Source organism: Anopheles gambiae, chromosome 2 (assembly GCF_943734735.2).
Source record: "Anopheles gambiae chromosome 2, idAnoGambNW_F1_1, whole genome shotgun sequence".
Classification (NCBI taxonomy): domain Eukaryota; kingdom Metazoa; phylum Arthropoda; class Insecta; order Diptera; family Culicidae; genus Anopheles; species Anopheles gambiae.
The window spans coordinates 42,080,202-42,102,910 of record NC_064601.1 but is presented as its reverse complement, the minus strand read 5'-3'; the positions used below and the strand labels follow the sequence as shown (position 1 = coordinate 42,102,910).

General features: G+C 48.1%; 1 protein-coding gene across 2 annotated transcripts in view; it reads right to left on the bottom strand.

Moving 5' to 3' along the window:
* Nucleotides 1-1,442: 1,442 nt before the first annotated feature.
* Nucleotides 1,443-22,709, bottom strand: part of LOC1271478 (uncharacterized) — a 46,237-nt gene continuing 24,970 nt past the window's right edge. The window contains exons 2-9 of one of the 2 annotated variants that reach the window (XM_061644031.1): nt 22,349-22,575; nt 11,657-11,899; nt 6,670-7,148; nt 3,353-6,094; nt 2,535-3,043; nt 2,323-2,453; nt 2,083-2,253; nt 1,443-1,996 (exon numbers count right to left, since the gene is read on the bottom strand). In XM_061644031.1, the coding sequence (XP_061500015.1) occupies nt 1,706-1,996; nt 2,083-2,253; nt 2,323-2,453; nt 2,535-3,043; nt 3,353-6,094; nt 6,670-7,148; nt 11,657-11,899; nt 22,349-22,575 (4,793 nt within the window). In that variant the 3' untranslated portion in view covers nt 1,443-1,705. The remainder of the gene's footprint in view (nt 1,997-2,082; nt 2,254-2,322; nt 2,454-2,534; nt 3,044-3,352; nt 6,095-6,669; nt 7,149-11,656; nt 11,900-22,348; nt 22,576-22,709) is intronic. The other variant, XM_061644032.1, reaches the window with a different exon arrangement.

Sequence of the window (22,709 nt, the reverse complement as noted above, 5' to 3'; positions counted from 1 at the left end):
ATAGTTGGCTGACAGTTCAATTAAAAAGCATGCGTTTGTATGGAAAACCCGGGTTTTGAAAAATTCACAAAAATCTCAAGGCTTACCAAAAAAAAAAATCAGAATTTTTTTGTACGGAAAAACGTGCCAACTAAAAAGCACATGTTCAGTAGTTGGCAGGGAATCGAACTTCAACCAGTGAGTTCGGACTGTATAATGCAATTATAGATTATACAAGATAAGTGTCCAACATTAGGACGAAATCATGTGCAGGTAAGAGGACAAAAGCTAAGAGGCTAGATTCCTGATTGTGGTCGATTTTACGTGACGAATTACTGAAAAAACTACTCCATGCCTCGTACATGACATGCATCATACAAGCTATGCATCGACCTTTGTTTGATATAGACTTTGCTTTAAATTATGGAAACCCCAAATTTGTACAAATATATTTAAATGAAACTGAGGGCTATGTTTATACGAAACATGTAATAAATAAGGAGTGCATTATTTAGACCAAACAGCGTATGATACATTGGTTTTAGAACATCAACATTGAACGAGTTTGACATCCCTGCTCGAAGGTATGCAATCGAAATGCACAAACGAAAGCTCTCTCACGAAGCTTTTGCAGTTTTGAGGTTTAGCTATTGCATGATGCAGAGCTCAATTAAAACATAAAATCCAATTATTTTTTCAGCACGCTTAACGTAATTCCAATACTCTTATATGTTTCTTTTAAACTATATTTCTCCTTATTATGAAATATAGTTTAAAAGAAACATATAAGAGTATTGGAATAACGTTACCGTTTTGAACATTTTTTCCTATTTTTTTTAAATCAAATCAAAATACCACGCCATGGTACAGTGAGCATTATAACTCTCAAAATAATCGAACCAATCAAATTAGTGGAAACATCGTTAGTGTAATGGCCTACTGAACTAAACAAAACTACTACTACTGAACAAAACAAAACAATAAATTAACACATTACTGACAATCTTTGGAAAGACGTGAACATCGTATTGAATGATAAAAAACTTATAGGGAAGACAAAATTTAGTTGGATTACCCTCATTCTAAGATAGCCCACTCTGCACGCAACGATAAGTTACAATATAATCGATATATAACTAAGGAGTTCTACCGTAATCAGGCTCCCAAAAAAGGGACCCATCCATCCCTCAAGTAAATTTGCTTCTCAATCCTTTTCTAGTTTAAAATTACTCATACAGCTTCTCGCTTGACACTTCAGAAAGGCCAATATTCGTGTGACCGCTTAGGACCTCCACTCGTGTTAATCCGCTACTGATCGTAATTTCAGTATTCTGCGTTTACTATCATGGATAGATCAAACAAGCAGAAATTCAATTATTCGAATGAGGCAGACTCAATTTAAAAAAAAAGCTAGAGAACATAAAGCAACGATCGAAACATTTTAACAAAATAATACGCAAAGGTTTAAGATTTATTCTATAGTATTTTTTTATTAAAAATAAATAATTTATATACATTAGCAGCTACGCTACACTACACGATACGACTTCCTACAGTTAACAGTAAGACTTGGAATGGTCCACTTCAAGCGGACGGAACCGATTGCTAGCAAATAACCCTACAACAAATGAACTGTTGTACCGCGTGGTCATAAAGACGCTCCAGCAATAGTGCAATGGAACGCACGTGCTCATTCACATTTCCCCTATGGCAACGGTAGCCAAGCTCAGAAGTTCGGATCATAGTCCCGGTAGTACCGTCGCGAGCTGTTGCTAAAGTGATGACTGTTTGGTGGTGGCGGTGCGTGATGGTACGGCGGATACATGGCCATCACCGGTGGCGGCGGTTCATGCATCATGAAGGCCGGATCGTGTAACCGATGGTGATGGCCGCTCGGTGGGTAGTGCGAGCCCTTCAGACCGTAATCGTCATAAAAGTAGTTCTCCGGGTGGCGCTGCGATCGCCAGCTGTCGTAGATGTTGGAAGCGCTGCTACCATGCATCGAGTTCGAGAAACGCTGTAAATGGAAGATGAAAGTGATAGTGATGGTCAGCAATCAATCGTACCGAACAAAGATCAGTTCAAGACAAACAATTTCAATACCTTTGGCTTCACATCCTGCATACGATCATCCCATGCATCGTCCAGATTGTACAGATCCTCTGAGCCAAAGTTTTCGATGCCTCCCATGTGGTTTTTGTTCAGTTCGTTCAGCATATCGGCGGTGAGTGGCGTCGGTGCCTTCTTTTTGGCTGCCTTTTGGCGGTTGATTAGCTACAAAGAGAGAACATCCATGCGTGAGGTGTATGTCTCGTGTCGTGAGCTCTGCCTGCACTAGCTTACCACAGTGACGCCGAACAGGATGACGAACAGCAGCGACGCCAAACCGATCACAATCACAGCAATAGCCCACTGCGGCAGGAACAGATCGTCCTCGATCGCTGGACCAGCAGCAAGTATCGGCTTCGGAATAACTAAAACGCAAAGATACAAGCCATATAGTGAGCGTAAGCATTATAATTCATAGCGTTAAAAGTCCTCGATCAATAACCAACCTGTGAAATCGGTATACACCGGATCGACTCTGAACTTGCCCAGCTGGAACACTTCCTTCACGCGCTGCGCCGGCGCTTGCAGGTTCTCCCGCTGAACCGGTTCCTTCTCCGCTTTGGTTTCCTCGTCCTCCCGCTCACCGTCGTAGTCATCGGCGCTGGTCGTGGTGGTGGTCGGTGTCGTCGTTTCCGGCACCGGTACAAGTGCCTCGTGGAACATCTTGCGTATCTCGAGCGTGTTGACATCGCGCGTCAGATCCGTCAGCTCAACGAAGTAGTCGACCAGCACGCTGCCCTTGTTGAAACTGTCGATGCGCACCTTCTTGTACCACTTGCTCAAATTCTTTGCCTTGCTGTACACCTCGTTCAGCTCCGTCTCGACCTCACGGGCCAGCTTCTTCCACTCTGCCGTGTTGTGATCGAGCAGCTCCGGCACCCACTTCACACCGTCCACGATGCGTATCGTGCCCGCCAGATCACACTCCGAGTGGCACAGACCCGGTTCCGTTGGTCTAAAAAAAAGGAAGGGAGGAAACGGTCACATCAAACGGTGCAAAAAAACGCAAAGAATTCAAGAACATGAATTAATAACAATAAAAGCCCAATGGTTCGCCGACGGCGCAAGACTCAAACTCGCGTCCCACTTGGCGACCTTGGCGTGAGTGACGCTAAACTGACCGAAATTGCATCGCTACGCTCTCATAACTTTAAGTAATGTAAACAAACTCTACCACACACATACGAGTAACGATGCGGTCAACAACCGGAACGAACCTCAGGCCCTAAGATTGCACACCCACGTGCTCATCACTACGACTTACCTTGGTGTCGTGGTGGTCGTTGTGGTAGTCGTTGTGGTCGTCGTGCTCGTGCTGGTGCTGCTCGATGAGGCGAGCAGCTTTTCGAGCAGCTCCTGCTGCTTCTGCTGCTCCAGCAGCTTCTCGATCGAAAGCGGCGTTGTGGAGGGCGTTGGCCAACCGGTGAACTCGGTCGTGGCTCGCGTCGGTGGTCCCTTGCGGATGTGAATCTCGGGCATGCCCGGTCCTTCGGCGTGCAGTGGCTTGGCCGTCGTTACGCGGGCCGCTCCCCCGGGCAGTGGTTTCTTCGCTCCGGGCCGGCTGGGAAACACGACCTTGAAGCCGCTACCGGCCGAACCCGTTGCAACGGTACTGGCCGGTTCTTCCGCTTTGCTAGCGTTGAATCCGGGTGGCAACAGTGCCGACACATCCTTAAACTGAATCTTCTTCAGCAGACTGCTCGGATCGATCGCTACCGGTTCGGGCTTTGCGTCCTCTTCGGCCGGTGGTTTGTAGCCGGGCGGTAGCAGCTTACTCACGTCATCACTAAACACTACCTTGGGCCGCTCGGGCTTACTGTCAACGGTGGGCTCTTTGTAGCCCGGTGGCAAGAACTTGCTTACATCATCCCGAATCGTTACTGGCACCGGTGTGGTAGGTTTCTTCGTTGTCTTGAACGTTTTGTAGCCCGGCGGCAGGAACTTGCTCACATCGTCCTCGATCGACACGGCGACGGTCTTAGCGGTGCTCGATGGCTCCGTCTTGCTTTCGCCTCCCGATGGTTTATAGCCCGGCGGCAAGAACGCACTCACGTCCACTTTCTGGGCCTTCTTCAACAGATCGAGCGTCGGGTTTGGCTTATCGTTCACCTTCACCTTGCTGATCAGCTCCTTCAGATTGTTCGTGTTCTTAATGTCCTCCTCGGTGCGGTTCAGCTTGTAGTCTTTCGGTAACAGTGAGCTCAGCTCCTGGATCGGCACATTGCTCTTGTACGAGCGGCTAATGTTGGCACTGCGGAATCGATTTCCCAGCTCCGACTTCGCCGCATCATCCGCCGGTGGCTCGTTCGACGTGGGCACGGTTTCACCGGTCGGGTTCGGTTTCTTCAGCTTAAAGCCCGACTTTGCCTTATAGTCCGGTGGTAGCAGAGCCGATATGTCATCGATCGTTTCAAACTTGATCTTTTTCACCAAACTGTCGGTTGTCGTCGTGGGTTTAACCGTGGTCGTCACTCCGACTCGCGGTTTCTTCGTTGTCGTTGCACGCGCGTTCGGTTGGAACTTGCGAATCACCACCGGTGGCAATGCAGTAGAGCCCGAGGACGCCTTCTGGTCTTCCGCGGTAGGATCCTTCAGTACAGGGAACTTGCCGGCAAACAACCCGCTGGACAGTTCCGACTGCACCCGGTCAAGCTTGTCGATAATGCTCTCCGTGGACTGAGCGATCAGCGTTTTCTCGGTCGTCACCGAATCCAACTCATCGGTCACGGCTATCACCGGTTCCTGGGGCGCGATCGTTGTAGTTCCCTCCGAGTCTTCGCCAAGTCCGCTGGCCGTAGTTACATCGCCGTCGTCGCTCTCGTTGCTACCCTTCGATTCTAGCTCGGCCAGCGGTTGCTTCTTCTCCTCCTGCTCGACCTGCGGGAAGGGCAGGAACCGTGCCCCGGACACACTGCGACTCGTCTGCACCGATGCAACCACCACCCAGCTTTCTGTGGTGGCATTTGTGACACCTTCCGCCTCACTCGAGCTCGCTACGCGTTCGGTCGTTGAAAGGGTCGATTCGGTCGTCGATTCCGTGCGCACTGTTGGAGCAGCGGTCGAAGGAGTAGCGTCCGGCAGTGTTTCTCTAGTTCCACCCGCCGCTGGCGGTAGCTTACCGGCCAGCTGATCGTCCTTTAAATCTTCATCCGAAAACTGTAACATATCGGCCGCATCGTCCAGCTGTTCCGGAGCAGCCGCTGGTGGAACTGCCACCGTCTTGGCCGTTGGGCGTACCGTGGTCGCGATCGGTTCCTCATCCTCATACGCGTACTCATCGTCGTACAGCTTTTCCTGCTGCTGCTCGACACCCAGCTCGGCCGTGCCGTTAATCTCCCGCTGTACGCCCTCCGGTTCCTCGTCCTCCTCCTCGAACGTTTCCTCCGAGCCACCGTTCGGGAGGTAGAAGTTGTCGGTCAGAATGACCGTATGATCTTCCACTCCGACCGAATCGCCGGGCGCCGTCTCGGACTCGCGCACCGTATCGTAGTACTCGTTCTCGCTGATATTGTTCAACCGGCCGTCCGGATCTTCCAGCACGGTTTTTGCCGTACCATCCCCAGCGGGAACGGCCGCGCCCTGGATGGAGGCCGTGCCGGGCGACAGTTTCGGTTCCTGCACTGCACTCGTCAGCACGATCGAGTTGTTTTTCGCCAGCGGCGTGGGCTGGAAGTCGTTGATTTCCTGCTGCTTCGAGTCTCCGCCGCCGAATCCGGTCGACTCTTTCGACTCCTCGTAGTCCTCGTAGTCGTAGATGACTTCGGCCGACTTGGCCGATCCGTTGTGCGTGATGTTGATGCTCGGTATGATAGGCTTCGCCGGCTGGTGGATGAAGCGTGACAGTACCGGTGCCTTGGCCGTGGTCGTGGTGGTTGTCGTGGTGGTGGTAGTGGTCGTTTTCGATTTCGCCGCACTCGGGAAGGATCCTCGCGTGGCGATAGCGCTGTTCGCGGTAGGCACACGCTTCGCTTCGAACGCTTGCCGGAAGGGATTCGGGGCGGGTGTCCTGTAACGCGGAAAGGGGAGGAGATTAAAATAAGCATACTTTGTATGGGGTTGGTCGTGCTTTCTTGCCAGAAATTCCTATTTTTCATCGCTAACGCCACAACATAGCATAGACACAAAAAGATAGCCAATTTAGAGAGAAACATGTCGAATACAATCTGACGCTTTGCATCAAAGCATGCGATGAAAATTCCTGCTCGCCGCTAACTAGCTATTTAATTACAGGCTGCATCGACCATTGCCCGTTGGTCATGGCAGCCATGGCTGGAAAATGGTATGCAAAAACGATACGAAGCGTATGATAGTGACCCTCCGGAAAGGAACCTCCGTATCGAACGAAATGAATAGTTTATTTTTAATTTGCCACCCTGTTCTGGCTGGTGTTATCACACATTTAGTGCTGGAATGCTGCACGCTTGTAAGAATTGCTTATCTCTACCGATGATAGCTTGTGCCTTCGGGATTGTCCGCACAATGCTTCTCTTTTTGCATTGGCCCCTCCCTTTCACACAGTGTTCCCTTTTGGTCAAGAATTGCCCCTTTGGGCGCCGCTAAGCGCTCATCGACTGCACCTACCTGCCACTGAATCGATTTCGCACGGCAGCACTGTCCACGGTGGTGGTACGCTCCGTTGCCGCCTCGGTCGTCGTCGTTGTCGTGGTCGGGATCGATCGATAGCGATTGGGCCGGGCAGTGGTGCGACTGGTTTGCGAGTTGCCACTTCCAAAGCGCCCGTTCGAGGTACCGTTCTGGGTGGACGACGTGCCGGTCGTCTGTGGCGAGCCACGGCCACTCGACGCTGCCCCACTATCGGTCGGTTTCGATCTAGAACTAGAGAAGCTGTTGCGCGTACCGCTCGACGTGGACGCTGGGCTGCGCGGTAACGGTTGCCGCTGTTGCTGGGAGGCCGGATTCAGATAGGTCGAGGCGCGCGTCGGTGGCTGCTGCTGATCTTCGCTCGCGAATGGTCGCGCACGGCTCGAGATGTACGATAGCTGCCGATCGCGCACGGATGCCGGTTCGGCCGAGGAAGCTGGTGCCGGCGGTGGTGGACGCTGTTGGAGTAGAACGAAGAGAATGGGATGAAATGAAGCACAGATATACACACACACAAATAATCCAGTACGTTAGTGCACCATCGTATCGTAGGGATCGGTGGATTAGCTAGTTCGAGCTAAGGGGTTCCCGTTCTTTAAGCCCGTGCCCGTGTGCTCGCATTCTTAACAAACACCCGGTGGAGCCAACCAATGCGCCTTCCGCGGGACAAACAAAGCAGGGAAAGCTTTGCGATGGCACCGGTGCATGTGCAGCGGTTCGCTCGCTTGTGACATTGTGCCGGAAAAATCGTGATAATCACCTAACCGTAAAAAAGGCTCATAAAAATTGTCCCATTGTCCACCGGTGTGGTTTGCTGTTTCACCGTTGCACCGCCCCGAATGGCCTCGTTAGCGCGCTCTGCGGTACCGATATACACCGTAACGCTTACCAGAGAAGCCTAATCCCCAACAGCCGACAAGAATGGTCCACATTCTCACGCGAGCGATCACTATCGAATCGGGACTGTGATACCGTTGCCCACTGACGTCAGCAACCGGTACGGGTGTGAACCAGAATCCCCCCAATTCAGTGCCACCCAGCTGGGCTTGGGACAGAATAAAAAGGCTTCGTCCTTCAATTCGGTATGACGCTCGGTGGTACAGCTTCGGCTTAATGCTCTCGATTTATTTTGGACATTGTTTTCGAACAGTGCCATTTCAGGGTTGACGGACTGCGTGCCCGAGGCATTTGATTTATGGTGTACTCGGTGGAGCAACCGTTCTCCTTAACAGGGGGAAGCGGATAGCGAGGGAAGTCATTTCCGACGCCAATCACGCCAACACCCCAAAATTGGACTGCCGACTTGTTACGGGAGCTGCCGTTAAACCGTTCGCGATCGGTCGCTTCGGGAGGCACTCCCGCGTGGACCAGTTTCGGTGCGCACACAAGTGTTTTGGTTGCGTGCGCCACAACAAAGCATAATCTGGGCCTTTCCCTTTTGTATGCTTGTTGGATCCCTTGGAGTGCCGTTTTGCCGCGATGTCCTTCATGGGTCGGGCCAGAGAAAGAACACTCACATCAATCAACAATCATATGCTGTATGACCGATCGGTAGCAGAGGCTTTCATGTGCTCAGAACAGGGCCACATCAACATAGGGAGCCTTGTCCCACCTTGCCCAAATCGCTCCACCATCGCGCCACCTCTCACTCCCTTTTATGGTCCCCGTTCATTTCCGCTGTTCGCACACAAACCATACCGTTGGTGCGGCACGTTGTCACGGTGGTCATTGCGTTGCGTAACGTTACCGTCCCAAAAGCAGTGCTCAGTTCCACTGAAGTAAGGGTAGATTACCTTTCCCTTCGCGTTTGGAGCGGCCACTTTCCAATGCAGTTCGTGATCGTGACGATTTACTGCGCGTAGGCGCTGGGCGATCGACAAATTGAGGCGGTGATCGCAATTATCTATTCCACTAATTTGTGGTTGCTGTTGTTGGGCTGTATTTGAGGTGTCCATGGTTACAGTGAAACACGTACCAAACTCCAACCGCGGAAAGATACGGCGGAAATGGCTTAAAATACAGGGAAACCAGAAAACTTAATAAATTACCCCTAATGGTGGATTTATTAGGGCTTTAACTCAATCACATACAACCAATCGAAACTGGACTACCGGTCGTAACAAGAACGTACCACAGAACGACCGGCTTGAAGAGGCTTTCCTTGTACCGCTCTGCTCATGCCTATGTAAATTAAACAATCATTCTCGATTATTACAAAAACAAACGAGCGCTGCCCGCGACAGTTTATGAGGCCCAGTCTTGTCCACCGAAGTGTGCCGTGCTGCAATAAACATACACCCTACTCCTCTAATGTCCTCTCTCATTCACAACAGCAGAGCTGACTCATAGTTAATCCACTAGGTAGGGGAGAACCTAACAGAACAAAGTATCCTTCCTCTGAGCGACTGAACGACACCGGTGCGGACCGGAGCGGTTTGTACTTTTACTTCACGATCATGTCGACGAACTGCCACAAATGGACAAAACCAATAAAAAACCCTCCGCCCGGGTACTGTTGCCAACCTCCGTTGATCCGCGGGTGTAATAAACTGACGGTGTTCTGGTCACTTTGTGGTCGCGCCTACAACCACCCTGTTTGTGGGCTCGATCCGGCAGAACCAAGCGGAGTGTGCGGATACAGCGGGCTGGGGATGTTTTTTTTGGTCAAGATGTCAAAATTATTAACGATCTCCTAGGCGGCGGCGATATTGTGTTAGTTTGTGTCCGGCATTCCGCCTTGCTTCACTTCATATTTCGAACGAACGAGCTCAGAAGTGGGCTCAATTCTTGCGCAGCATAATTAACCGGCGTATGCGTCGCTTTCCTTAGGTCATGTACCCCACCATCTTGCCAATTCTGGACGCGGAGGCGTGTGCTTTTTTTTCCTTTTCACCTCAAAAGCCAGACCCGTTTCACCGTTGACATGGTGCTCGGCAAAACCGTTGACGCAACTTTTCGTGCGCGATGATTAAGACTCGGGCAGCGACTGCTCACGTAACCGACCGCGTTGCGGCTGAGCGGCTGGATGCATAGAACTTGGCCACATCCCTGGCGCAACCAAACGCTTCATTATAGCCGAGCCCGAAACAACGTGCTGTCACCAGCATCAGAAAGTGGGCCAGCTAACAGGAGTCTTGGTGCAATCAGGGCGCACTTCTAATTTGGAGCAAATTCTTTCAATCAAACATCAGCTCAACTCCTCCGCTTTTGTTCGGGAGGGCGTGTCATCAATCGAAAAAAGACGAACAATTCAATCAGTTCCTGCGCACATTTCGTCACGTACGCCGTGGTTTACTGATGCTATTGCCAAAAATTCATTACATTCAGACGCTTTGGAGAACATTTCTTCCTCAAACCTCAAACTGTTGCAATACGCCGCAGCTCGAAGAGCGAGAGATGACATTGATAGACGGGTTTCAGTCGCTGACACGTCGGGAACACGAGATCTAGTTACTATGCAAAGCAAGTGTTCGGCGGTTACATTCTGCCCCAGTCTTTCACTCTTTGCCCGTGCCCGTTTCTGCTCCCATGCTTTGTGAGGGTGGTTTTGGGTCGTGCTGAAAAGGCTAACGTGCTTGTGTAACCGATCCATGACTGCACCACGCTGGGAAAGGTGGTTGAGTGCGAGAGAGTAACGATCGCGAGATGTTGGAATTCCGTGGCCCGTGGGAATTTAGCATCTTTTCGGCATAAAAGAAAGCACGATGGCAAAGATTGAACAACCGCGCCAGCTTGAACCCTGCACAGCGTTCTTTGGGACACATTAACATTCTTGGAGTGGTTGGTAGTGCTCAACCAGGGCTTTCTTTGTGTACGACGACACGTACGTAGGGGCAATCTCACAAAGAACGCACGATAGCCTACGTCCCCGAGGCAGACGTGATCATAATCCTTGAATCGTTACGATCGATGTACGCCCCGGAATTGGCAAATCGCTGATTAAACGCACAGCAACTAACGCAACCTTCGACAAGTTCTTGCGCTTTTGCTTGCCGAGGTGGTTGGAAACAACAAGCAAATAAACATGTGAACATGTGAAACAACCCGATAAACATGATCAATCTCTGCAACACCTGCAGACCGTGAACCTATCGATGAACTCATCGACGACGCCGATAAAGAGGAAGCTTCCACCGAGTGGAGAAAACTACACCGCCCGTACGAAAAGCAAAAAAAACCAGCATAAGCACAATTGCCCAACCGGCAGCCGGCGATGGTTGGGCTTATGCGCTATATGGAAGCGTGTGAAAGTTAAGCTACCGAGCGAATTTGGCAACGTAAGCCAACTAAACCAGCAGCAAGGAAGTGACGAAGTTGCGCTGGTTAAACTGAAACCGGTCTCCTCCCCCATGGTACGCTTCAATAAGGCCAGACGCCAATACGCGTGGGCCGCCGAAAAAGTCATCGATTTTAGCATTTGCATTTGGCCATCAGGCCCTTGCATGGTTCCACTTCGGTGGAACTGGAGTGTTGTTGCAGGCGGCGTAATCGTTAGTGTGTGTCCGAATGTTGTTCGAAGCCGAAACCCGCACACGTTCCTTCCTTTTGCCGAGCGCCCCATCTAGGACAGCTGGGCTAGATTCGTAACCTCGTTTTACGGATTGGTAATAGTTATGGATTGTACACCGCTAAGAGTTGGGACCGTAATTTGGCAGTCGATTTAAGACAAACAGTAACTGAGCTTACATTTTGGATTGCCCGTTTGCAGAACAAATTACACAGAGAGTGTAACTCCCCAACACAGCTGTAAGTTAAAAGTGATTAAGTTTAATGGTGCTACTACACAACACACATACATACACACAGACACAGTATAAATAATAGATTCATGCTACACTATGCACACTATTAACAGAGTCAAACACACACACCCATTATCCATCCAACAGTGATCCGATGTCAACCAAGAGTCCCCGTGCAAACTGTAACTTAACCAAAACCCAACCTCTAAGGCAACCTCACTTACCTGGGGCGTTTCGGTGGTGGCCAGCTCCGGGAAACCACCGGACGAGCTGCTGAACGGACTTTTGCGCTGCGAACTGCCTGCTTGCTGGCGGTTCGACGCCGGAAAGCTCCGACTGGCCGTGAGTCCATTGGAGAAGAAGTCACTCCTCGGTGGACTGCGCGAGTACTGGAAGCCGGCGTTCGTGGACGGTGTGGCGGAAAAGGGTCGTGGTGATATTTCGAAAATATCCGCACTCCGTGGGGTCTGTACAGCGCGGGAAGGGAGTTGAAATGGGACGCACGGAAGGGCAGGAGGATGGCGAATAGGGTTCGAAGGAGTTGAAGGATTTCCGCAGGGAGCGTTTATGAAATAGGATAAAAGGGTATAATAACACACGGAAACGGAAACACACACAAACACACATAGCAAATGTAAGGAAGAAAGATAAGAGACAAGCATACATTTAAAGAATGGAAAATTTCTACAACTACTAAACATTAAATAGAATAAAACAAAGGACTACAGAATAATAACAAAAAAGAAGCAAAATACTAAAACAAACCAACTGATATAGTAAAAGAATAAAAATTTACACTCAATCTATTTTACATCTGATACATATAAGCAATCCAGTTATGACACATGTTGAAAGCTACTTTTTTTTCGATTGAATTTTGGTTCCGTTCACAGTTGACAGCTAATAGCATAAAATTATAAAAGAAGCTTATTGCTGGAAATAATATAAATTGTAAGCCATGAAAAGCATAACATTGGTATCTTCTACCCCAACAAACAGCAGAATCAATCAGCTATAAGCTTTTAAATCGAATATAAAACATAAAACACTCAACTTGAAAGGAAATGCTGAGCAACTGAGTCCACTAACATCCATAATCAATTACCCCGTCACAGCTGTTAGTCACAACTAAACCATGCGTGTGTGTCTGTGCGCGCTCCAAACGCCAGCAGCTTCTAGTGGCCTTACACTCAAACCGAATGCGTAGGCCACCGTCGTATCGAATCAGGCCACCTGCAGGGGCACTGATATGGAAGCGTGGCACCGTTCTGCACGCCCTGGCGGTCACCAACCGAAAAATGAGCCGCACTGGTCAACCCTCTACTCCTACATGTGCGGAATATCAATCACTGCTCGTAATATTCTGCTCGGGCATGGGCTCGGGCAAACCGCTTGACCTACTTCGTGTGGCAAACCGTGCGTTGTAGTGTGTTTCACCACTGGCCTCCGCTCCCAAAACACTAACCGATTCCGATTAATCCAACCCCAATCGGCTTTGAGTGATTGAGTTTAATTACTTTCTAGCCTTTCTAATGGCCATTTCAACCCCCCATATGTTTGTTTAACGCAAACTCCCTCCCCGAAGTAACAAGCTGACTGTTGCTGGAAACCACCGAACAACATTCTGCGCAATCGAAGTATGCACTTTAGCTCGCGCTCACAGCATCGGCTCCCATTCGGTGGAAAAACAATGCACGCCATTATGCGATGCATATGCGCTGATGGGTGTGAATTGAGGGAAGCGAAGATCTTCATTTGCAGATATGGCTTGTGCATGGGGCATCACCAGCGTCACCAATCGGTAGAATCCCCCCAAACGCAAGCGGAGATATCCCCCAAGACGCTTGGGAAAATGTCCATACCATAGGGCCCCCCTTGAATGAACGCTCGTTTACAGCCGAAGAAGATAATGCAGATGATGGATGATGGAACGCTATGGCACAGATCGCTATCGACGGATTGTTGGGAAATTCACCTTTCCGCCAAAGAGGTTGGCGAGGTTGGATGCGAGCGGGTCGTTGCTGAGGTTATGTGTGAAGCGCTGTTTAGCTTAAGTGGCTATTGGGAAAGGGAAGACGCGTCCAAAATGCAACTCAACCAAAAGTGTGAGCTATGCAAAAACAAACTGCATCTAATAGACACATTTACTCGGCACCGGCAAAGCAGCTTAATCAACGATCTGCAAACGCTCATTAGAATGTGGCGTTGTTTGGTAATAAAGCTAGCGCAGTAGTGTTTGCATTCGTTTGCAGCACGTTGCCAATTAACTTTTATCGAGAACGGTTAACATACCACGAACTTAATTGATTAGACCTAGCGTTCGGATGATTATGGCGTTTGTTCGATGCAATCGCACGCCGCTTCCTGGTGCACGGGATGGAAGCAGCGTTTGTTTTTCCTTTTGATAGCAATCCACCAGTGCACCAACTATTCAGTTAGTTAAACGAGCATTGCAGATACACTCCATCCTGTGCCGGCAATTATTCTTAACCCCTTTTGCCCGGCATGTGTATGCAAAGTGGTCCCCGTCGTAAGAGGACCGGGAGAACGTCGATCGAAAGGCGCCATCCTGAGTGATTGTATAGCGCCTTGGGGCGACTGCATGCCGGACAGCATACGTGTACGAGGTGCGTCCTAATTGAGTGTGCGCAAAGTCCGCTGCGATCGACCGATTCGCACTCAAACCGATGGCAAGCACAGTGCTGGAACTGATTTTCGGTACGCTAAAGCCCAATACTCCCGTACACTAATTGGCGTGGTGACTTTAACAAATGGCCGAGCTCGCGAGGACGTCTCGCGTAATGGGAAGCAGATTGGGATCATCCATCTCAGCTCGTGGCAAATTCGAGATTCGTTCGCCCTTTGTCAGCCGGTCGACGTGGCCTTGGGATCTGCCGCTTGATTCTTGATCGCACACACTCGAGCGAGATACACAAAATGCTAAACGATGCCATGCCTGCCGCAAAGTGCGTGGTCAATTGCGGCTAGATCGATCCTGGTTGCTGATCGTTTGTCTAGAGTGTGGTCCCCTCTTTATTCGTTGGAAGCAAACTGTACCAACGGGCCCCAGAATGGATCGTCAACAGCTCGCTGTCCTTGAAATGGCCGTTCAAGCACGTATCGAACTGCCGGGGTTAAACCTCTCCCCCCTCAGTGGTTGCTACCCACTGCTCCCACCTCACCGACAAACAACCGGTGAATGTCGTTTTACCTTCTCCGTTCGCGAGTGTAGTTTTTGTACGGAACGGGTGGAGATCGACACACCCCACCCGAAAGTACGATCACTTGCCGGATAACGAAGCGTACCAACAGTCCGCACGTCGCTGAACCGGACGCTTGGGACAACAACTTGTCCGCTTTGAAACCCACTGCAGCACACGTACACACACACACACAACCAGAGGGCGGCAGCAGTAGCGACACTTTGCCCGGCCGCAACACACATCCGCCTCGGAATGGTTTTAATCGATCGATCGCAAAGTTCACAGGCCCTAATGTACAGGCGGTGTACGGGTTGACGAGGGGTCGGTCTGGCAGGGCGTTCCAACGAGAGGAAATACAAAACGATTGCGCACCACTTCTGGGGCATGAAATATGCTGCTCCAACACCTATGCTGCTGCCACTCGGTGATTTGCTGCGCTCAAGGACGCAAGGCCCCGATTGTGCAGGGCCGGTGCTGGTGAACCCAACTCCCCCCTACTACGCTGGCGCTCATTTTCTCAGCATCTTAACTCATTTGTGTGAGTTGGATTTTGTGTGTTTTTTTACTCTGTTTCAGTTTATTTCTTCTTATTGTCATCGCATTGTCCCCCATAAACCGGCGCACCATTTTATTGCGATACTTTAGCGTGCGTGAGCGCATGATTGTTTGGCCATTTGCAAGGCAGGAAGGCAAATGAATTATGTTTCCCCTTGGAGCATTTTCTCAGCTCAGCAAAACCAAGTTAAACATTTCAGCCGCATGCTTGGATAAAGTGTGTGACGAAATTTTAATAATAAAGGGTACGCCAAATGGATACAAATAATGCAATCTTAATTGAAAACATGAATTGCTGCTGTTAACCGGTTGATTCGGTTTGTTTCCCTTTTTTGTGTCGAGCTCGGCAGGAGTCGCTGGTGTACAATTGCCTTTATTTGGGTCAAGCGCAATCACATAAAACAGGCTTGATAATGAGATTTATGAGAAATGTGCCTTTATTCCCTGCTGTTTTAGGCTCGGAAATTGCTTGCAGGCACGAAATTTCTTTCTTCAAAATCGATTATTAAACTTAATTTATTGAGTAGTTTTCAGAAGAATTGTTGCGACTGCCTTTTGTTCTTATTTTCAAGAATGGTATTATTTTACAGTGCTTAGGATGCATTTAAAAATACAAGGGGGAAGCATACGTACACAAAATGGATACGGAAGCATGAAGAGATTATTGAGATTCTTACCCATTTCATAAACAATTTTATGTATTCCCTTGTATAAAGAAAAACAGCATTTTGTCCTATCTTTGAGTTCTCATTCTTCATCAATCAAGCTAATTTACTTGTCTATTTCATGTCCACTTATCCTACCTAAGAGCCCGCCCTGCACAAATCCTTTTCTAGAACGATCAGCTTTTCTATTTGCCGTCAAACATCATCCAAAGAGTCCATTAAAATCAGCCAGTGTGTTGCTAAATGACGACAACATCTAGAAGTATTAGCTTTTTTTTCTTCTTCTTGTAATATTTCGCTGACGCGCATTCCTGCCCAACAGCGCACCCAACTGCCCGAAAAAGGCTCAGTAAAACACGCAGCATTCCAGCCGAGCCCGTAGTACAGTCGACTAAGAGTTCCCCTTCCAATCGGCCTGGTGGTGGCAACCCTATTGATCGATGCTGTGCCTCCTAATTGTACTACCCCGTGAGGCAGCCGAATGCAGCCCTACCCCTGTAGACTGTAACAAGCGAGGCTTGGTTCCGACGACGGCTTGCCACAAGCGTTTGCCACTCGAATTTCATAATCTAGATCGCATTCCTGCATTCGGATGCCGGCAGCGGGTGCGAGAACAAGCGGTAGACAGACTCCGGCAAGAATCTGGAGTGGGAGCAACCACACACACACACATATACAAAAAAAAACATACAAACATCTTATCCATAGCTGAAAGTGGGGTGTGCGGCACCCTCTTGATCGTTCGGCGGCCCGAGTTGCGCCCCTGTCGCTTGTCGGAAATGGCACGATCTTGTTTGGTAAGTAATAAATTAATCGCCCCAGACTAGTGCCGAGCTGGAGGAGGGTGCCGTCCAAGCTTCATTCGTACGCGACCGCTCACGAGCTAGTAACAAACAGAAGGGATGGTTTCGGAGCGGAGAAGAAAAAAACTCGATCTGCTAACCTCACCTCAAGCCGATTGCAAAGCGTGCTCTTTCACCAGCGTTCAATTCGTTCTGATTTTTATGCAAATCATGTCCGACAATCATCTGATCGGCCGGATCGGCTGTATGAAATCGATCCGAACCCCGAAGTGGCAGGGGGTGAGGGGTTAATATTTCAATCAAAAAGGGAAGAATGTTTTCACCATTGACGCCATTGGCAGCCAACGGACCGTGCCCATGGTCATAAATTGCGTTGTTCGATGGGCTGTCTTTGGGCTTGCTACACCACAGAACCTAACCCGATAGGGTCAAACCCAGTCCAAGGCAAATGGAAACATACGCACCGCATCGTCAGAAGGTGTGAAATTCTGACCAGTGGGGGGTTTAACTGCAATAAACGTTTTGCTGATGCTGCTGAAGCCTTGAATGCACTATTCCAATGAGTTTAAGGATTTTTGAATAAACTTCTGAAGTTGTTCTAGAATTTTGTTTGGCTTAACGTTTAAAGCAACGGATTGTTACCACTTTAATGGAATAAATCATTTGAAAATAATGTAGATAACTAAAACTACTTAATGATCAGTAAAGGAATTAAATAGGAATAAAGGGTATTGAATTCTATTAAAATACCAATTTTAAAATCCATCCATTTTTCTTTCCACAATTTCTTGCTTATCATTCCAAATTAGAAAATTTCTTTCCAACAAAAAAACAACCTCAACCAACACTGCCGAACGTAAATCACAGCCACAGTCATCTCGCATAGTCCAAACCCACCATCAATCAGCAGGTGCAATTTCACCACCAATTCCATATCGCACGTGAGCGTGAAACTGCACTAATTGCGCTGCCGGAAAAATGGTGCTCGTCCAGCATCGACGCCGCAGCATTAGAAATTGCAGCTTGCAGATGCCCATCAATCAAGGACCGGGCGAGCGACAGCAAGTTGGCAGGAAATAATGATACGCTGCTCCGAAACACAGCCCCTTCTAGCGCGCCAAGACAAAGACAGACGCGGCAACGAGGCGAGCAATGGAAAAGACCGAGCGAGAGTGTGTAATGGTTTGCAATGGGGTAAGCAGCAACAAAGCTCTTCGCGGCAAGCGTTCGATCAGCATCAATTGCGCGCAAGGCGCAGAAGAAAGTTCATTGAATCGTACGACCGAAATGGCACTAGCCGGGCCATAGACTTTTCCCTTTTCTCGATCCGTTTCACTATCCGTTGCAGCCCCCGCGCGCGCGCCAATCAAATGCACATTTGCTTTACACATTTCCCGCCCCGTTTCGCCCTCCCACCAAGTCCGCTGTGGAATGCCACGGCAGATCAGTATTAGAAGCGAAACCGAAGCTTTCCCGCGTAGCGAACTTGTTTTTTTTTTCCTTCTCTCGAGCGGTTGAGCGGCGCTGGAAGAAAGGTTCCGTCCGCCATGATCGCCGGCATACATTGAGATAATTGGAGCCACGGTCTCATACCGTAGCGAGATCCGGTGCATAGAAGCGGAAAAAAGTAAACAGCCCACCAGTTCCTTATCGCGTGCTCGGAAGATGCAGCTTAGCAGAAGCAACAAAAACGCTATGGTACACTCTTCCGCAGCAGCAAAAAAAATGGCAATGGCTCCTCCGATGCACAGTGCTCGGGACTCGCTGTGTGCGCTTTCTGCTTTCTGTCGGTGGAAAATCGCTGCTCAAAGGCCTTCGTCCAGCACCGCTCGAAAGGGTGGCAAATTTCCATTTCGAAAGGACTGGGATTGGGGTGGGAGTGTTTACGAAACGAAACTTTAAACACATTTCCTTTTGAATTGTTTTTTTTTATTCCTTCTGCACAAGTCAAAACCACCCGCAGATGTGGTTCATGAACGCAATGAGCAATGGACAGTACAAAAAAAAACAAAAAAAGGCTTTTCACATTTTGTACACTTGCAAACATAAACAGTGTGCTTTAGGAAATGGGACAAACAAAGTACGAAAAGGAATATAGAATTCAAAATATAGAATTGATTGAATTCGAAAATGGTTGGATGCGAATGGTTGGATGAAAGGGTTCCAACTTCTGTTAACTTATGCCTCTCACTACGATAGCTTCAGTAATTAAAAAAGAAAATAGAGATAAGAAAAACACTAATCTGGCGTTTTATCTCCATCTTTTTCTAATCGGAAATTCAAATTTTTAATAAAGCTAATTTTGTCTCAAACGGCAGATGCTATAACAGCGCAAACCCACGCATTACAAAACCTCGTCTGCTACATAAACAATATCTTGCAACTGCAGCCCAACTCCATCACATAACCAATCGCCCGAAACCGACTTAATTACTTTGCTTCCCTTTGTGTTAAGCCACATTCTAGCGGCATACAATCGAAACGCAATTAACGTACGCGGCAACCTGCACACTAATTAGCATACAACGTTCTTGAAGCGTCCTTTACCGAAACGGCTTCCAAATTCTCCACGACCCTGCAGCCCATTCGTCAAGAACGAAACATTAGAACAAAAACTGTTCGAGCCGAGCGGGAAACCATATGAATCGATCTGACGCCTCGATAACGGTATCCGTTGTAAAGGAATGCTGAGGCTATTATTATTAACGAGCGGGGTTTTTTGTTCCTTCGCGCATCACCTGACAACTACCGTTCTTGTGCCACGATCATGCACACGATCGCAATCTAATGCCTGCGGACATCTAACAAATCGTAAACACTCGCATTCTGATTACTCATGCCATCATCGGGGTAGCATTGACTGAGAGAGCTTTTTCAAGGCAACGAGCTTTGAATCATCTGCTTCGAGTGGTACATCGTCAGTGATTTCACTTTCATTCTCATTGGGCTATCGACAAGAGCTTGAAACAAGCGTTTTAGAAGAAACCGGGAACGGGAAATGACCAAAAATTTTAAAAGCTAACGTAGTCACATCGTACTGGTGTTCATTTTACTCAAAATTGTGTTCGACCCGGAAATTAAATGACTAGCCATTTTGATGATTACAAAACCACTACCTCTGCGGTATGTCTGTGAATCTCTACATAATAGACTTACATACGAAGCTCTGCAAGTTCATTTTTTCAAGAAAATGGACACCGTCAGCCAACTTTACAGCAACAGGACAACAACCACCACAACCCGATGCCGGTTGCGCCCATCGCGAAGGTCACGGTGCATCACGGTGGTCAACCATTAGGAACGTAACGCGTCTTTGTCAAGGCATGCACAGCAATACATGAGCTGGAGAGGGACGGCCATAGCATGGCTTGCCACTTCTAGCACAATGATAGATCGTAGCTGTATGAACGAACGGTAGACGAATGAATGGGAAGCATCATGAGCAGCATCTTCTTCGTTGTAAATAGCAAAGCCGCTGCTTCAACCACATCAACCGTTTTGCCGCCACCAAAGGCTGATCTTCGGCGCTGTGCTGTACAGCCAAAGTTCAATGGCCACTCGCAGCGGCAATTTTGCTATTCATCGACCTCGCGAAACCCCCAGCACCTTCGGCATTATCATGAATGCAGCAGCCGCTATTCAATAGGATGCGCCAATGCGACCGCATTCAACCGATAGAAAACGTTGGCAGAGGGAAACGTTTCGCGGCCGGGCTCATGGTGCGAGGGATCAGATGTGACAGGTGCGAATAGTAGTGCCGGCAATAAAAGAAAGCGCTGTTTAACAGGTATAAAATATACAGTATTATAGCAAAAAGAGCTAAAACGTTATCTGATTCCTAGCATAGATTTCATGTTATTAAAACGAAAAATATCCATTAAGTCTCATCGAAACCCAAATGCACTTTGTTTTAAGTTATTCGCATTTAATTTGCTATTTAATAAGTTTCATCAGCAAAACAAAACAGAACGTGAAAAAAGCAAGCAATCTTATCTGATCGATTTATGATCACCCAGTCGAATAACGATGCACCAGCTATCAATCACAGCGTTCCATCGCCGTGGACACAAACATTCCCTCTATCACTAATGCTGCAGGCCGTCCTTCATGAAAGACGCGTCTAATGTTTGCTTTGCCACTAACCCAAAATTCACACCATCATTGCCTCGACTAGCATCTTCAACTTAACGGTATCTTCATCTGAATGGACATTACTTTGTGTGCAAAAACAACCCCGCGTGCCTTAATGATGATCATGAAGAAGTATCTTTCCATCCGTCCGTCATGCGTTGACGGGTTGAGCTTTCATGCAGTGAGCGTTTTGAACAGTTTTGAACGCCAAAAAAACAAAGCCAAAACAGACGCAACGAACCACTCGGACGTACGCAAGCAAAAGCTTAAATCGCGCCCAATCGTTGGTATAAGCAAAAAGCAAACACGATAAGCCCACAGCTGGACCACCAACAGTCAATGACCGACCTTTGCAATTGTTTCTTTAGCGATGCTTTGTTTGATTTGTTTTAGCTTTCTGGTGCTAACTTGAGCCTCCTCTTTGCGTCTAATGCCTTAGTGGCGTGGCTGTGTCGATGACATTTGGCGAATTAACGAGGTTGAGGTTTTGGCGGATTTGCCCTGGGACAGGATCATTAGTGATCATCGCTGGTCTATTATATTTTATGAGCTATTGAAACCAAGCCCCGGACGATCAGTGAGACATCTTAAATTGATGAAGATCATGGCAAAAGGAATTTGTTAGTTTAAAAAGCGGAACTGACATTTACGAGAACGTTCTGACCAATATTTTCGCAGTAGAGATATATGAGAAGGTTCGTCGCTTATTCATATAATAAATATTATCACTTAAGATCCCTACCTAAGCCTGCCTGAAAATGAAGTCAAATGAGAGCTTAATTAATTTAAAACAGATTTTATGAATTATTTTGCAAAAGGAAAAGAATAAATTCATTTAATATACAAAATAAACGCTTCAAAAGGTCTATCTTTCTCATTCTTTCTCTCTCGTGACTCTCTTCTTACTAAATGCACACAAAATCCAACTCAGCTGATTTTTAATCCATGCCTTCTCGAAACTGCACGATTATGACATCTCGCTCGACCAGCAGCCACTACCACTACCAGTACACCAAGCGAGGAAAGGTGATAAAATGCTTGAGTGCACCCTCGCAGTACAGCACTTCGACGCAACGTTTGCAACAGCATTACAGGGGGAGCATTACAAGTTCATTGCATTTACAGCCCTCCTGGCTCTATTAGGAAATGTATGACAAGGTCGTCCGGCTTCTTTCACTTTTCGTCGCGTCAACTCTGAACCAGCAAAATCCAACGGCACTACTTTTTCTTTTGAGCTGTGTGTGTGTCATAACGAATGCATAATACGGTAAAGAGAATAAATGTTAAAAGTAACTACTTGTACAATTAAAGCTACTAAAGCAGCAACTACAAATCTACAGTGGCAGACAAACTGGTAGACTACTGCACACACTACACTCTCACTCCACAGGCGCGAGAGTTGAACCACACTCAAGCCTACATGGGCTCGTGGCACTCACTTTATTTTTGGGATATACTTATTGCGACCCTTAAACCTCAAAAGCTTCAAGGTCGCACTTGAAAAAAAAAAGAAAAGGAACGCTTCGGAGAAAAGTAAAAAAAAAAAGGACGGCACTTACCGTGTAGGTAAACTGATAGTAAGACGGTGTGATACCGCGGGTACCAGCGCCATCGCTTGCACCGTTGCCTCGGTCCACGTTGTTGCTATTGACGAACAGGGTCTGCTCCTGGTACGAGTCAGGTGGCGGCTGTTGCCGCTGTAACGCCGACGGGAAGAAACCGTTCCGCGGGTTCTCGAACGATGGCACAAACCGGCCCTGCGATTGTGCGAAGTAGAAGTTGTTGTCTGCAAAGTGGAAAAGAGACGCAGAAAAAAACAAACACTGGCGTTAGATTTTGAAGGCTCGCTTACGGTTTATTAATTTAAAGCGCGCCCGCTGATGGAGGGCTGATTTACACCCGGCTTGTGCGGTGTTGTTT